The sequence below is a fragment of the Gallinula chloropus genome, assembly GCF_964237585.1.
Source record: "Gallinula chloropus genome assembly, chromosome: 2".
In the NCBI taxonomy this organism is placed as follows: Eukaryota; Metazoa; Chordata; class Aves; order Gruiformes; family Rallidae; genus Gallinula; species Gallinula chloropus.
Window position 1 is genome coordinate 60,586,515 of NC_140086.1, and position 16,923 is coordinate 60,603,437.

General features: G+C 38.4%; 1 protein-coding gene across 1 annotated transcript in view; it reads right to left on the bottom strand.

Annotated features, from left to right (window-relative positions):
- The window catches only part of CD226 (CD226 molecule), a gene marked incomplete at both ends in the record, with an annotated part of 32,111 nt that extends 15,691 nt beyond the window's left edge, over nucleotides 1-16,420 (bottom strand). Inside the window, 2 exons of the mRNA XM_084260622.1 lie at nucleotides 14,397-14,729; nucleotides 16,354-16,420. Coding sequence (XP_084116748.1) covers nucleotides 14,397-14,729; nucleotides 16,354-16,420 — 400 coding nt within the window. The remainder of the gene's footprint in view (nucleotides 1-14,396; nucleotides 14,730-16,353) is intronic.
- Between the last annotated feature and the right edge of the window lie 503 nt (nucleotides 16,421-16,923).

A 16,923-nucleotide genomic window follows, 5' to 3' on the forward strand; every position in this document is an offset into this window, starting at 1 on the left:
CTATGAAACTTTAATTACTGTTGGCCATAAATTTCACCAATCACAGATTTATAGTCTTGTTCATGGTGCAGTGTTTCACCCCAGACTACACACAAACAGCATGCATTCCTCCTGGTTTAAAACCATATACAAAAGAAACAACATGCATACTTGAAAAATCAGTTCTGCCACTTCAGTAAGGTAAAGTTCAGCAGGGTAAAATAAAATGCCTTGGACCATTCTCCTGGCTTTGCATGTTGAGGCTTAAAGCAAAGACAGATTACTACCAGAGCTGGTTTTATATTGAGGGAGTTACATCAGCTGCTGTCGAGCAAAAATGTGAAGAGTCACACCCTGCCCTCACCCATCCCAGCACACAGACATTCTCCATGTCTCCCAGGTACCACAGGTCAGGACAAGCTAATGCTGCTCAGACTGATGGTAACAAAGCTACCTTCAAAGCAGCCACCCTCAGGAAGTAATGCTCTCCATCAGAAATAACTAGTGATCTTAGCAGTCTTTTCAAAATTGCAAAGCTAACTTAGCTCTACAGCACTGACACGGTCCCATGTCCTACTTAGTTTGCCAAAGCTCTGCATACAAACACAATCTTCCTCTGCTTATAATAAGAAGAGACAAAATAAATTGCAGATGAAAAAGAGGCTTAAAATTTTATGAAGATGAACTTTCTCTGGGGCTCTTCTTTTCACCAAGAAAATCAACTTTCAGATGAGAAAATACTTCGAGTGACCCCTTCACACCCTTTATGAATAGGCTAAATATGGAATTATAACAGGCTCCTAAACTGATGTCTTCACAGAATCTCAGAATCACAGGGGTTGGAAGGGACCTCGAGAGATCATCGGGTCCAACCCCCCTGCCAGAGCAGCTCCCTAGATCATATTACACAGATAGGCATCCAGACAGGTCTTGAATATCCCCAGAGAAGGAGACTCCACAACCCCCCTGGGCAGCCTGTCCCAGGGCTCTGTCACCCTCACTGGGAAAAAGTTCTTCTGCATGTTGGTGTGGAACTTCCTGTGCTCCAACTTGCAGCCACTGCCCCTTGTCCTGTCTCCACAGACCACTGAAAAGGGGCTGGCCGATTCCCCCTGCATCCCATACTTCAGATATTTATAAACATTACTAAGGTCCCCCCTTAGTCTTCTTTTCTCCAGGCTGAACAGTTCCAGCTCACTCAGCCTTTCCTCATAGGGAAGATGCTCCAGGCCCTTGATCATCTTTGTAGCCCTTCTCTGGACTCTTTCCAGGACATCCCTGTCTTTTTTATACCAAGGAGCCCAGAACTGGACACAATACTCCAGGTGGGGCCTGACCAGGGCAGAGTAGACGGGGAGGATCACCTCCTTTGACCTGCTGGCCACGCTCCTCCTGATGCACCCCAGGATCCCATTGGCTCTCTTAGCCACCAGGGCACACTGCTGGCTCATGGCCAACCTATCATCAACCAGAACCCTGCCCAGCTCTCCAGCCTGTCCAGGTCTCTCTGGATGGCAGCGCAGTGTTCCTGCGTGTCAGCCACTCCTCCCAGCTTTGTATCATCGGCGTACTTGCTGAGGGTGGATGCTATTCCCTCATCAAGGTCATCAATAAAGATATTAAACAGGACTGGACACAACACCAAGCCCTGGGGAACACCACTAGTCACAGGCCTCCATTCAGATTCTGCTCCACGAATCACAACCCTCTGGGCTCGGTCTGACAGCCAGTTCTCAACCCACCTTACTGCCCACTCATCTATCCCATGCTCTCTCAGCTTTGCTATCTGGATGTCATGGGAGACAGTATCAAAAGCCTTGCTGAAGTCAAGGTAGATGACATCCACTGCTCTCCCTCCATCCACCCAGCCTGTCATGAGATCATAGAAGGCTATGAGATTGGTCGAGCAGGATCTCCCCTTGGTGAATCCATGCTGACTACTCCTCATGACCTTCTTCTCTTCCAACTGCTTGGAGATGGCATCCAGAACAAGCTGTTCCATAACCTTTCCTGGGACAGAAGTGAGGCTGACTGGCTAGGATCCTCCTTCTTGCCCTTTTTGAAGACTGGAGTGACATTGGCTATCCTCCAATCCTCAGGCACTTCTCCTGTTCTCAAGACCTGTCAAAGATGATAGAGAGCAGCTCAGCAATCACCTCCGCCAGCTCCCTCAGCACACGTGGATGTATCCCATCCGGTCCCATGGATCTGTGTGCATTAATCCCTTTGAGCCACTCCTGGACCACCCCTACCTCAACTAGAGGGAAGCTCTTCATTCTCCAAACACTCCTACTTTCATGCAGGATCTGTGGGTCCCAAGGGGCCTTTGGAGTGAAGACCAAGGCAAAGAAGGCATTCAGTGTCTCCTTCTCATCATCACCGGAACACCTGCCTCTTCCAACTGTATTAGCACATATCACACAATTTTGTTGAATTTCTTAAAAAAATAAGAAGTGGTTTTGTCCTATTTTTGGATGAAACAGGGAAATATGGATGCATAGCTACTAAATAAGTTGGAATACTAAAGATCTTAATTTCTTATGAGATATTGACACCAGTTCTACAGTCAGATTCGGAAAAGAGCAGTAGTGCAGTGTTTGAAAAGGATGTGTTTTTCCAATAACAACTATCTAGAACATAAAAGTTAAAATGAAAGCATTTGTGTTCCTTATACTTTAAACATCCCTTTATGTCAAATTATATTGTGATAATTTAGCGAAACTTTCTGCAGCAATTATTAGTTCTGCATGACATTAAAATCAGCATGCAGTTATAATTTACCTCCCAGTTCCAGTGTGTTTACATATGTTCCATTACACTTTGTGGTTATTTTCCTCTCTTACACTGAACTGCAGTTACCTAGAGTTCAAGGAAAAGGACATGCCAAAGAGAGAAGGAGAGAAAGAGCATAGTGCTGATAAGAGTGAGAAAATCATCCCCTCTTCAGTTAGAAACATTCATGAACTTCCAGCAAGGAGTATTTCGTTGTTGGGGAAGAAGCCATCTGATAAAGGTATGCAATGTACTATGCCAGGATTCACCTGCAAGAGACTCTTGAAGATATAAGAGAATAGAATTTCAAATTCCCGTCCTCTCGAGGAATTTCATTGGTCCGGGATGAAGGGAATTTACCAGCAATCGACATTCAACGAGCAGACAGAAGGATGCCAAGACAGACAGTGATGCTGTGATGCTGTGCTCAGCCTTCACTTACCACTACTGACCCGTATAGCCTCACAGAGGGTGAAGAGAAGCGCTGTCCTGAGAAGCCACGAGTCATGGCACAGGTCCGTGTGCGTGCATTTGTGCCTACACCTCCCATGAGGCTCCCGCAGGCAGAGCAGAGGTTACCATGTCTTAAGCCACATGGGGGGGGGGGGGGGGGAAAGGCAGGGGAGAGGGAAAGGGGGTGAAAAAACAAACTGGTTCCTAAGGATGACCATTTGAATAGATGTTTCTCAGGAGGGAAAGCTAAGCGCACCAAGGCTACGAACAGGGTACACCCCTGTGCTGCCCAGTCTCGGATGCATTAAAACGCCCAGGAGTACAGAATGAGGATGAACTGCAGGGAATTGCTGCCCTGCATCTCAGACCCCAGCTATCACTTTTAATAGATTGGTTTATGGAATCAAAATATATTGGAGAAGAAAGAAAGATCCAGTATATTTCATAAGTTTGTTATGCGACTAGGTAAGAAAATGAAAGAAATCTATGTATCATCAGTATATTTTACCGACTGCTTCCATTCCTTTTTGTCCTTATTAAGTCATAAATTATATTCCTGTGTGACAGACCAGTTGAAAGAAAGATTCATCATTAGAAATATAAGCAACAGAAAGAGATTCTGCAGATGGGGAAAAAAAAATCAGAACATAAAATATTCATCATCTCTTAGTGATTTCCTTCAGAGCATTTGGAATTTTAACTACCTGAATCTACAATTCCTTTCACCCTCTGCTTTTCACCTACTTCTGTTTACTCCATAACCTAACATGTATTTCCCCAAATAAAATATTATTTAATCTGTGTTCGTCTGTAATAGCTCCTTAATTTTGAATATTTTAAAGCTGTCACCGTGCACTTCCCATTTCCCACTGCGATTGCATCCTGTAATGATTTCCAAATTCCATTATCTAAAAATTTCATCCATCACATTTGCACTTCAAGAAACAAACAAACAAAAAAAAGGCATAAAGCTTTTGGATTGGGATTTAACTACTGGGTGCCACAGCAGTTATGCTTGATATTAGAGCTAATACCATGCCTAAACTGAATTTCACAGTGATTGCTGCAGTGGCATAGAATTAGGGAATAGTAGCCCAGAAGATGAAATATATATATGAAAATATATATTTCATATATAAAATATATGAAAAATCACTAGATTCAAGTCCAGGCCAGTTTTGCCTTTCTATTCATGCTTGGACATTAGTTCAAGTTTCCTCCCAGGTAAACTGCCCATGCTTCCATCTTGTCTATACTTCCCTTTTATGTTTGAGCTTAGTCTGGAGCTTCTTATTTATCCATACAGGCCTTCTTACATTTTTGCCTGACTTTCTGTTTGTTTTGATGGAGGTTTTCTTAGAAAGTCTTTTTTCCATCATCCTTGGGATTCTTCCAAGCAGACCTCTGAACAAGCCAAATTGTGCTTTTCTGAAAGCCCAGGTTTGGGCTCTGCAACTGCACAAAGAGGTCTAATAGTTTGATTGTTGCCTGTGTTATGTTTCCTGGTGTACACTTCATATGGTCATCCAATCATGCTGGTTTCCCAGAAAAGGTATGAGAGACTCCTCACAATATGTTGCCCCAACTTTCCCTCATTTGTGTGGACACTCTTGAGATGGTCACCCTTGCACCCAGATTTGTGTTTCCTGTCCATATAACTCTGTACCATTTGTTTGTCAACTCAGTCCACTTCCTCACTCACTTATGGGTTGTCATCTCATTTTCCTTTTCAAGCTCCCCTTACCAACCTGTTGGTAAGGCTGCTTTTCCTCCCACATGTTCAGGTGGAGCCTTTCTCTTTCTAGGAGTCCTTGATCATCAAAAAGGGTCCATGGGGATGAAAGGTAATACCTTTTTGTTGACACCTGCCACATAACTGGATCTTGACCAACAGACTCTGCCCTCTCTTCTTCAGCAGTATCAAGGAGATGCCACCTAATCTGTCCATATCCTTGACCACCACCTCCAGCACCATTTAGTCATGCCTGATGTGCTCCAGTCTCTCCTGGACTTGTCTTTGGTGTATATGTGGAAAAGCAGCTGGGGTTAGCACTTTGAGGAGTGGGCAGGCTTTGACAGTTTCTCTGCAGCGTCCTAGAGTCTACCCTGGCAATCAGCAAACCTCCCCAGACAGCAAGTTGGGTCAGTAGATGAACGGACAAGAAGGGAGAGTCATCCTCCAATTATCATAGAACAGCCAGTCGGTTAATAGCTATGGTATCCAGCTGACATGCAATGCCTGTTCATCAAAACAACGCTCAGGGAACATATAAACCCACCCTTCTAATTTTACCTTACTTTAGTAAAAACACAGCAGGCCTTGTGGGTACTGTTACAATTTTTTCCTTAACATAGCATATTCTGATGTAAACAAAATAACCAGGAGTCCATACTAGCATCATTATTCTTAGTAACTAACTGAACATTCAAAATGGTAAGGAGTAAAAAGAAGAAAAAGGGGGGGGGGGGGAAATGTAAATACCAAGCCCCCCTCCCTGCCCCGCCCCCCCATTCCCCACCCCCACCCCCCCACACTGAATAAAAGCATCTGAATGCTCTGATTGCTATCCAAATAGAATAAAAACTGTCATCATATTGTCTGTTTCCAAAAGAAAAATTTTCCCTGGTATGTCAACAGTCATCTACAAGACAAAGGAGGCATTATTCTGCTTCATTTAGCAATGGTAAGACCTCAGATGGAACATGATGTTTCATTCTATGTATCTTATTTTAATGAGCTTATATACAAACTCGGGGAAATTCTGATAAGAATGATGACATTTAGACTCATGAACTAAGAAGAAAAGGTAAAAGAACTGTTTGCTTAGTACAGAGGGATGACTGAAGGCTGGCAACATAAGAGCCTTCTTTTTTCAAATAAAAGCTCAGGGTGAAAAAACTCAGTATTAAATAAGGTAATTATATCTAGGTTAGATATAATGGGGGAAAAAATCTCCTTGTAAGGCTGATTAAGCACTATAATGACCACAGGAGAGTCCTATGTGTGCATTTCCAACATGGGAATCAAACAGGGATAATATAGGTATGTTTATTCTGCCTCAGAACACCAAGATAGACAAGATTAATTTGGAAGGTCTCTCCAGCCTGAGTTTTCCACAGTTCTGTAATTCTTTTTGATCTAAGCTTTTCCATCAGGAAGGAAGAGGCATATCTATTCTACTTCCAACAGGGCTAGTTTGGGGTTTTTTTTCCCCCTCTAGCCTTCTATAAGGGGCATCCAATCTTTAGTTCACCACAGAAGATAAGGCAGCATTTAACAGGTCAATAGTTACAGCAGAGGTGTGGAAAAGGCAGCTTCCTTTGCCTTCTAATTAGGTGCTGACAACGTGGTTGACACTGTGTAAGATACAGAGATAGTTCTTGCACTGGGGAGCTCAGAGTCAAAGAGCCGAAGAATGAAGATCCCTCAGGATTAGTTCTTGCTTCCATGTGCTCTAAAGGGCTGATAATTTTTCACTGTAGACCTATGAATCACATTCTAAATTGAGACAGAGATAAATAGAAAGCAAGCTATTTCAGGTGAATAGGGAAAAAAAAACCCTCATGCAACGTGCTGCTTTTGGCAGGCAGAAGAACATTAATATACAAGTAAGTGCTGAGTGGCATGCATATCATCACACTAGCTAAGAATAGCAAACTCTGTCTTTGCTATCACAGAAGAGGTTGATCACTCTATTTAAAATATGGGAGTACTTCATGGTACATCTGGCATTTAAATACTGTATTAATGAACTTCCACTCTTATTCAGAGTTGCTAGCAAACCATATCCCTGACCAAATGGTCCATTGTCACTGATTGACAGAAACACAAGTTTACTCATGAATTAAAAAAAAAAAAATTAAAAACAAAACAAAACAAAAACCCCCAAAACCAAAAAACAATGAAACCATTTTCAACTCATATAACACACAAAAAAACCAAAACCAAAATAAAACAAATCACAAAAAAACCCTCAAAACCCAACCGATACTTCAACTCTGTATAGTTCACATTATGGATCTAAAAGTTATTATGAACATCAAAAGAATATTTCCCATTTTATTCACAGCATAGCATGGGAATCTTTAAGTCAAACTATTACTATCGTAACATCCAATTAAAATAAACCTCCTCAGAAAATAAGCAGAAGTTTCAAAACATATATAATTTTTTGTTAGAATTCAACAGTTTTGAATGGCAAATAAACACAGGAGAAAAATATTCTAGGTAGTTTTAACTCCATTCACTCTTTATGTAAATAAACATACAACACTGCTCTGCAAAAGAGGACAATTTTTCATTTAAACTTTTATATATCATTTAAACTTTTATATAACATTTTATAGATCACTGCTGAAGACTTTTGATTTCTTATCTAGATGTGTAGCAAAGGCACAGTGTATAGAAATAGAACAATACCAATCTATGATCTCTCTAATAATGCACTACAGCAAAATTAAATGCAGTATGTAGTTTAAACAAAGGCTATTGCTGCTGAGGAAGTCTGTGGTATAGTCCTATCCCTGTGTCAGTTAATGTTTATCCAAACCACATATGTGATTGTCAAAAAGGTAAAAGCATAACTGAAATTTTAGTTTGTCCAAAAAACCTTGAAGAATTGCTGAAGATTGCCAAGGAAGGAAATTTGAGGAAAGGCAATTCCAACGGGGGAGGCCATGACCACCAAATCATGGACCATCCACCCTAATTGCACCATCGACTCAAAAGAATGAACTGCTGGGCATGCACACTAATTTACGTAGGAGCTGAAGGGTTTTTTTAACCAGTCATATAGTGATAAATAATATATATGTAGTAGAGACATTAATATGTTAGTAATGGTATAAATAACAACTGGTTTGGGGTTTCTATGTGCTGTCTTGGGACAGGCAACATTATCTGTGCAATTATACAGTAAAATACCTCTTCTCTGTGTGTATATTGGTGTATTCCATACCAGGTGAAGGGATCCCAAATATGGAACAATAAAGTTTATTATTTTCTTTATTTTAACTTATATTTGCATTGCATATTTGTCCATCATGCATTTTAAGATGGCTGATCCAATTTTAACTGACTTCTGCATCTCAAAGATCTTTGCAAATTGATGTACTTTGCCTCTGCAATACTTTTTGCCTAGGCTGAATCATGTCTGATCCTGTTGAATTTTAAATAATCAATATTCTATTTATACTTTGCAATGGAAACTTAAAAGCTCTTAATTCAGGGATTGCTACATTTTGACGCAATACAACCCAGGGAACTAACTATTAACAAGGCCAAGTGGATTGGGAGAATGTGTTGAAGCACATGAAGCCAGATGTACTTATTAGTACTTTTCAATGCAGTATGAATCAGAGGACAGTTCGTAGTTGTGTAGGAGGCATCAGTAGAGTGGTCTGGTAATGTGAAAAGTACTGCACCGATCTGCAGCTGACAAAGAAATGCCTCATACTGTCATAAGGGCAAGATTATCATTATGGGAAATGACAACACAAAGCTATAACCAAGTAGTAATGGTACACCATGTCTCATCACGGATGTGAGAGTGCAATAGGAACAAAATACTACACAGTGTCTGTATAGGAAGCCTGAATTAAACCCATTAAGTTCAAGATAGTAATGGACCTGGAAAACATTTTAAATGTAAATTGTCACTCATTTATTTTGCCAGGTTGGGAAGATTTATAGAAGTCTTAAAATACTGATGTACAGACGGTAATGGAAATCATATTTTGAAACAAATATTTGTCTATTGATCTCGTCTTAACGTTTCAGTTGATGCATCCTCATTATGATGCTCCATAGAGTCAAGAATTGCTGAAAATAAATGGACAAAACTAAGAAGTTACAGGCGAACATGCATAGCATACTTTAATTTCTGTTGAATAAATGATGAAGAGGCCAAAATAATTCCTTAAACTCTTTTCTTTGAACTGATACTTCATTCATCCCTTTAAAGATTAATAACTGTTGTACTGATGGATTTAACTGAAGAGAGAAGAACCAAAGTACTGAAGGCAGGTCTAGAAAAAGATCAAGTGAACAAAGCGATCTATGTCTCAAGTGGTCACAGGTAAGCTAAGATCTGGACAAACCAGAAAAAGACAAAGCATACAGTATGAATAAAAAAGGAATTTTGCCAATACCTGGTTTGTCAATACCTCTTGGATGTATGTTCATGGCACAAGAAAAAAGAAACAACAGATTCACCCAACTGGCAAATCTATTCCTGTGGGATTGCTATGCTATTCTTTGCTAATGAATTGATGTGTAACTGTGGCAGAATATACTCTCAAGTTCTTTGCAGTTATGATACAGAAATGGCACTACATCCAATTGCAAGAATGTCCTGTAGCTACATAAGATGTGACATTTTTAATATAATACCCTGAGTATTATTGCTTTTTCTCTTTTCAGTAATTGCCAATAAAGAACACATAGATAACATTGTGCAGTCTGCAAGAGTCCTTTCTTACCTATTCCATAGATGCCATAGGAAATTTTAAGCCAAAATGAAGACATAAAGGTCAAAATATTTCCTAACATTTTTATTATATATCCTGAGACAGCCATAGGACTAAACTGAGACTGTACCTGGGAAAAAAGAAATCAATTACTAAAATAATTACATTTAAAAAATATTTAAGTGGTAATTTATCATCACTTCTAGGGTCTTCCATCTGATACCAGTGATGGCAGAAAAGACCTGTGTAATGACAGTTAAAACCTCATCTGTCATCTGGGTTCTCAGGTCCTTATGACAGCTCAGCCATTGCTTATCCAAGGTTAATCTGTTTGGAGAGGTTTTTTTTGTTGTTTCTTTTTTGGTTGTTCTTTGTTTTGATTTGCTTTTTTTTTTTTAACTTCTGTCCCTAATGGAAAAAGAATCCTTCACCACACCCAGACAATGTTCAAGTAAACTGCTATTCTTTAACCAGAGACTAAGTCAGAAGGAGAGTCCAAATAGAGTTTCTACTGCAAATCTGTTGTGATCTTTTATTCATTCAATAGCATCTTTAATCAGATACAGAAGAGGGTAAACACAGTGGAGTTTTTATTTTTAAAGACACCTTTACTAAAAGGATAAGGAAAGGGGATGTTGTCAAAATAGTCATAAAAAGAAATATGGCTAATGCTTTTCAAGTACTTGACATTTTCCTCCTCTTTCAGTGTTTTTGTTTAAAAAAGCAAGTCATGCTCCCTGATGTTATTTAACCCCTTGATCTTGTAGTGTCAGTCTTGTTAACACTTGAGTTGCTGGAGCTAGTGACACTCCTGTAACCATTAGACATGAAATATTCCCTCATTAAGCATCATCACTTGAGACTGCAAGCAATGCAAATGAAATATTTTGACAGATCAGAATTGTGCCAATTTTACTAGCTTCATATTCACATTTTTGAAAACTCAGACGTAGCACATGGGTAAGCAGAATCAGACCCATAGTCTCTGTTGCTGAAGCACTACAGCATCTTTGAGCAGTCTGAGTGCAGAATCTTTCATTGTTTTGCAAGCCAGCAAAAGTTAACCCAAGATACTTTATCCAAATATAGATAACTGCCAGCAGATATGATTGCCATGTGAAGAACATTTCACCTTATGCTTTAATTTAGTTCAGAATTTCCATCGTGAGTAAAATGCCATATGGCATTATTTTCATATATTTCCCCTATTTCCTCAACGGCATACTTGCCTACTTAAGCTGATGCAGGAATGCCACTGGGTCCCACAGTAACAGGTCAGTATAGATAAATCCTAACAATTTTCAATGCCCTGGTAACACAAACTAAATTATAAACCAAACTTCAGTTTTGATTGACACAAAAACCTTAATAATATCAACCTAACTTCATTTGTGACAATTCAAGAAAGCTTAAGTTTCATGTTTAATATTATGTGTCCACAAAGTTGCATCCATTTAAAGGCAGATAAAAATTTATCTTAGCCAATTAATCTTTAAAACTAAACTCACAAATTGCAAAGTATTAGACAACATGCAGTTCTTTACAAAATATTAGTCTATTAAATGTTGGTTGATTAAATGTTATAAACAGAAGAAATGGATTTTTCAGTGAATTGTTAATTTGTCTGGGGTTGTGTAGGTAATTAATGCATTTAGAAAAGTAATGCCCATTGGAGATCAATAAATAATAAATCCCAACCAAAGAAAACAATGTAATTGAAAAAAGGTTTAATTAGCTCTAAAATGATCTTTCTAGTAGGTTGTCCAGATTTCTTTATACTGGAGTATATTAGAGTCATTAAAAACCACTTCATTTTCCAGGACCTCAATTATTTCTGTGTATTAATCCTACGGAACAAGATCCATGCCCACTGAAATTATGAGACTAACGTTCAGCTTTCTCAAAGCGTTTTCCCTGGTGCAGAACAAAAAACCCCCAACAAAACAAAAAAAAACAACAACCCAAAAAAAAAAACCCTTTAAAGATGAACATCAGTGTCCTAATTTTACAGGTCAGGAAACAAAGAAAAAGCCCCTACATCTAGTGTCAGCAACAAGCTAAAATACCAGATGCACGGAAATGAATTTGAAGTTTACAGTTGATTTAACCAAAGCAAGATGTCACCCGGGGAGTTTAAAACATTTATTACTGATGAAGGTAGTAGTAAAGTAGGAAAAAGCCTGACTGATAACAGTTCTACTATATCTAATACATAAATAGATACCTTCTCTAAATTCAGATTTTAATAACATGTTTAATTTGCAGTGGAAATTGAAGTAGTTATAGTTTATCTTCACTGGTGATGCCCTTCATTCTCTTCACATTGGTGTACATAAAGAAAACATTTATAGACATCTATTGGGAGCTGAACAGGATTGATTATTCCTGTTCTCAGAAGCCATGATTCTTTAAACTGAAAAGATTTAATTTCTACTCATTCTATTGATTTCTATCGGGGTTGTTCAGCCTGGAGAAGAGAAGGCTTCAGGGAGACCTTATAGCACCCCACCAATACCTGAAGGGACCTAGAGGAAAGATGCAGAGGGACTGTTTACAAGGGCAGGTAGTGACAGGACAAGGATCAATGGCTTTAAGCTGAAGGAGGGTAGATTTAGAGGAGATACTAAGAAAAAAATTCTTCCCTCCCTCAGTACTTTCAGAAACTAACAGCTGAGTACAGTACTCCCTTGGCCAGGGAAAGCACTAAATGAGCTTGAAGATCTCTACTGCATCTAGCTTTTAGGATTTTACAGAACATGAACCCACCGTGAATAAGGGCTCAGTACTGCCAGAACTCAGGTTGGACCAAACCACGTAAGAAATTTAGTTTGCCTGTTCCTTTTTGCAAACAGAAACCTGGATTTCCAGATCCTAGCTCATTTGAATGCAACCAAAAAGATTACAATACCTAAAATTTCATTAATATTCTGCACTAAAAGGACTACCAGAGAAAATGAAACTAGAGCGTTAAGAGTTCAGTAACTTTGTTTCTTAAATGACAAAAAAACACCATTGTGAAGAAAGCATTCAGACACCACTAAAAGAATCACAGTTGAGGAACTCTGACCTGGATGAAAGCCTGCCCTGAGGGATTGAACTCAGCTCTTTCACTAGTAGGACATTCCCTCTACATGTGAATGACTGGGAATTGTACAGTTATGTTGATGTGTCACAGCAGGTCATAACTATCTTATCAAACCAAAAAATCTGGATGAGACAGGATAACTCCTTTTAAAGTCAGGGCAATAACTTGTGAGCGGCTTAATTTTTGTATTAATAAGCATCAATGTTTACTAATAAAGAGCTAGCAGAGATAGGAAGACAGACTCCCATTTCGTTAGTGCCATCAACAAATGTGCTGGCTAAAATCAAGTTTCAAAAACCTTCAGTGGTGAAAGTAGGAACACTGTACCTTGAACTCTTGAAGTTTAGATACACTACAAGAGTCAGGTCCACTGTTTCATTGTAACATTGCAATTTCAGAAGTGTAAATAATGCAAGGTTGAAATTAAGACTTGGAAGGACCAGGCTAGGGAAAGAACTGGGGTATAATCTTCTGGTCTTTCAAATGCTAGCAAGCAAATTTTCCCTTCAAAACATTCTTTTCTAGCTGTGAAATACAATAAAATATTGAATGAAGACTTCTTTTCACTCTGGAGGATGGGAAAGAGGATAAGATTCTTTCTACTTTCACAATACCACATCAACAAACTAATAACCAAAACTAGTTATTTTTGAAGGCTGTTCTAGCATATGTACAGAATGATCTGCAAAGGGCTATCAGAGAAGCCTGGTGATTTGCACCAGAGTTGCTGGCTGAGCAATGCTGAATAGGCATGCATGGAAAAATACTAGAAAAGTCTTTTCTCTTCTTATGCAGCTGGAAAGGAAAACAAATTGAATGAATGGTCAGGTAATTACGCAGCCTTTGGAAACTACATGGGCAACTACACAGAAAGTACATGGGCATAAGTGGATCCTTTTCTTTCTTCTTCCCTTTTCCATCTTTAAAAAAGACTTATTTTAAAGAAAATGCCTTTTTTCTTCATTTACATTTTCCAACTCTCCTGCCTTTTGTTTCCACATCATTTCTAAATGGCTATTTCTTCCTGAAAAAGCTAGCACAGAAGAGCCTCTAGAAAGAAAAGAAAACAAACAAAAAAATCAAAACAAAACAATAAACCTACCCTAGTTTCAGACCAGGAATGACCTCGCCATAGAACATAACAATAAAAGTATAGTATCCTCCATTGGTAGTTAAAACTTTCATTCATGTAATTCTCTGGGTAGTTGCAATTTCATCCACTGAAGAGATCCTATAGCTTGTTGAAATATTATGAGAACCTTGGCCCAATAGAAATATCACTGTTGCAATGACCATTAGAACCTGAAGTCTGCCATGAAACATATTCCTACTGTGGCATCTGTCCAGTTCCCCCAGGCCCTCTCCTTGCTTCTCCCTTCTCTTAAAATGACCTCTTGTCAAAGTAATATAGCTCTTTTATGTTGTGCTAGTTCTTTGCCCCAAATTACTATATTTCTGTATGCTATATTATTGAAAAGAAAAATTACAGTGCTAGATACTCTCTCCCTTAATTGACATAGATTTCTGTTTTGCATATGCCAGAAACTAACACCCCCCCCCCCAAAAAAATAAAAAAACCCACCAAAAAAAACCCCTCTGACAAAATAATAAAAAAAAAAACAATGAGAGATTTACTTACCTGGCTGAATAATTTCTATAACCTTTTCCCAAATTCCATCTGGGTAAGTTACAACAGAGCAAAAATAAAGACCAATATCCTCCAGAGTGCTCTTGATGAAGAATAAGGACTTGTCTTCCCTGGAAGCATTTTCAAAATAAATTCTTCCATTATATTTGTCTTCGATATGTATGCCATAGACTGGATGCAAGACAGCTATACTTTCTTTATGAGTTGCATTAAGTTTCATCCAGGTTGTCTGCATTATCGCAGCTTTTTTTGGATATATGCATTCTAGTTTCACCTTCTCAGAAAGTTTCACAGTTGAATCCACAAAATTTCCTTCCACGTTGGCTAAAGCATACAAAGAAATTCAGTTTCAGAAATAACATCATTGAAAATTGAAATGACAGAAAAACTCAGAAAAACATTGGCAGCACTACAAGCAAAACACTGAAGAAAAAGCTCACTAAAAAGAAACCCAAACCCCAGCCATTATTATTACTTCTAATTTGTAAATATCATTGGACAGTTAAAATTTGTATGAACATACAAATTCATACAAACTTGCAAATTGTGACCAGATCTGTCATGATGCAATAAAAAAGGAAAGATATCAGCTAGGAATAAGAAAACACCCTTACTTTCACAAAGTTGGAGAACAACAACAATAAGGAGAGCTGTATAGTCCATCTCAAAGAACGCTGGAATCAGTGACTTCAGTGCAACGTGGTTTTATTCAATTTCTGCGCACCATGTGTCCTCACATCTCGGGATGTTTTTACTTTTGAAATATGAAAAGCATCGTGTGCTCTTTACTTTCACATTCTAAGAAACACCAAGTTTGAGGTCTTGGTGCAGTTGCATCAGAGAGAATCTGAATTCCTATCGAAATCCACCTCAGAGTTACATTTGTATTACGAACGAATCTCTAGCAATATGCATGAATATGGTGATAACTGATGAAGACAAGATCTTTAGGTTTCACCACCAGAAGCAAAGAAAGTTCTTGTGTGCTATGTATCCAAGTTCAACAGAATTTATCCATTTTTTTGATGCTGCAGTTCAACATTTAGCTACTACTCAGTAAGAATACAAACAAAAGAGAGGATAAGACAGTTCCTATATATTACATGTCATAATTCTGCGACTAGTTATAAAAAGTGATGTCTTAAGGTCTGAGAATTTATTTGTGAGAATATGCCATGAGGTAGTATTTTGGGATCAAAATTATGCAGCTCAAAAATTCTTGTTCAAAGGTGTAAGAATCCTGAGTATTCGTGACTCATGTCAAAATTTGTCAAAACAAGACACACTCTTACATTTTTTATGGATTTTTCTCCAGACAACTAAGCATTTTTGCACCTCGGCAGGCCATAGTTTTATGAAGCTGCTTAAAACTGGAACAACATGATTGACTTGAAGTCAAAACTAAGTTTGAATTGAGTAGTTAAAATTCTGAAATGAATAAATAAATAAATGTAATTTGAACTAAAGCTGAAAGCAAAAATTAATACTTTAGGTGAGTAATAGCCTGCAGAACCTTGAGCAGAACTTAGCATTAGATCCGTTTCAGACTCCTCCCACAGTGCAACAACTTGTGCATGAACCAAAACCTGTGTATATTTATCTGTACTAAACTAAGCATGTTTTAGGATAATACAACATTTTGAATGTTTGCAGTGACTCCATTTTGCCTAGTTAGATCTGTAATTCTCCATTGCTGCGGTTGCACTTATTTCTGCTTTACCATGTCTGGATTTGAAAAGTACACCTGTGTAGTCAGCAGTCCATCTGATGCCAACTGTAAGAATCTGAATAGAAGAGAATTGAGTTGAAGACTGAGTCTTGTTTTATTTGCATTAAAACCTTATCTCAAGAGATAAAAGATCAAAAGATTAAGTTAAGTCAAGCTTGCCTCAGGAATCGGGAGTATTGCTGATAATAAAAGCAGGAAGCTTCAGAAACTGAACTGTACATATTGTATTGGAAAATAAAGGATCTTGCAAGCTGAAGCAGTCCAGTCTCTGGATGCTGTGCGGCATCGCGCCTTTTTAACCAGATGCACAGGATCTATATGGTTCTGACATTTAAATCTTGAATCTCAGTGGCTAGTGGTTCTCTAATTGCAGTTGCAAATAAGGCAAAAAGTCAAAGTATCACTCTAGCTTGGAGTACTATTCTTTACATCATACTATGTATTTATACAGGAGTTTACAGATAAGTGACATTCCACTAAATCTGAAGTGGGATGAAAAACAATGTTGGTGTTATTGTTATTATTATTGTTGTTGTTGGTTTAGTTATCATTATCATTATTATTGAAACTTCTTACACATCTGTTTTCATTGAATCATAGAATCATAGAATGCTTTCAATTGGAAAAGACCTTCAAGATCATTGAGTCCAACCATCTGTCCATCCCTACTAGGTCCTACAGTAGACCATGTCACCAAATACAATATCTACTCTTCTTTTAAACATGTCCAGGGATGGCAACTCAACCACCTCCCTGGGCATCCTGTTCCAATATATAAGAACCCTTTCA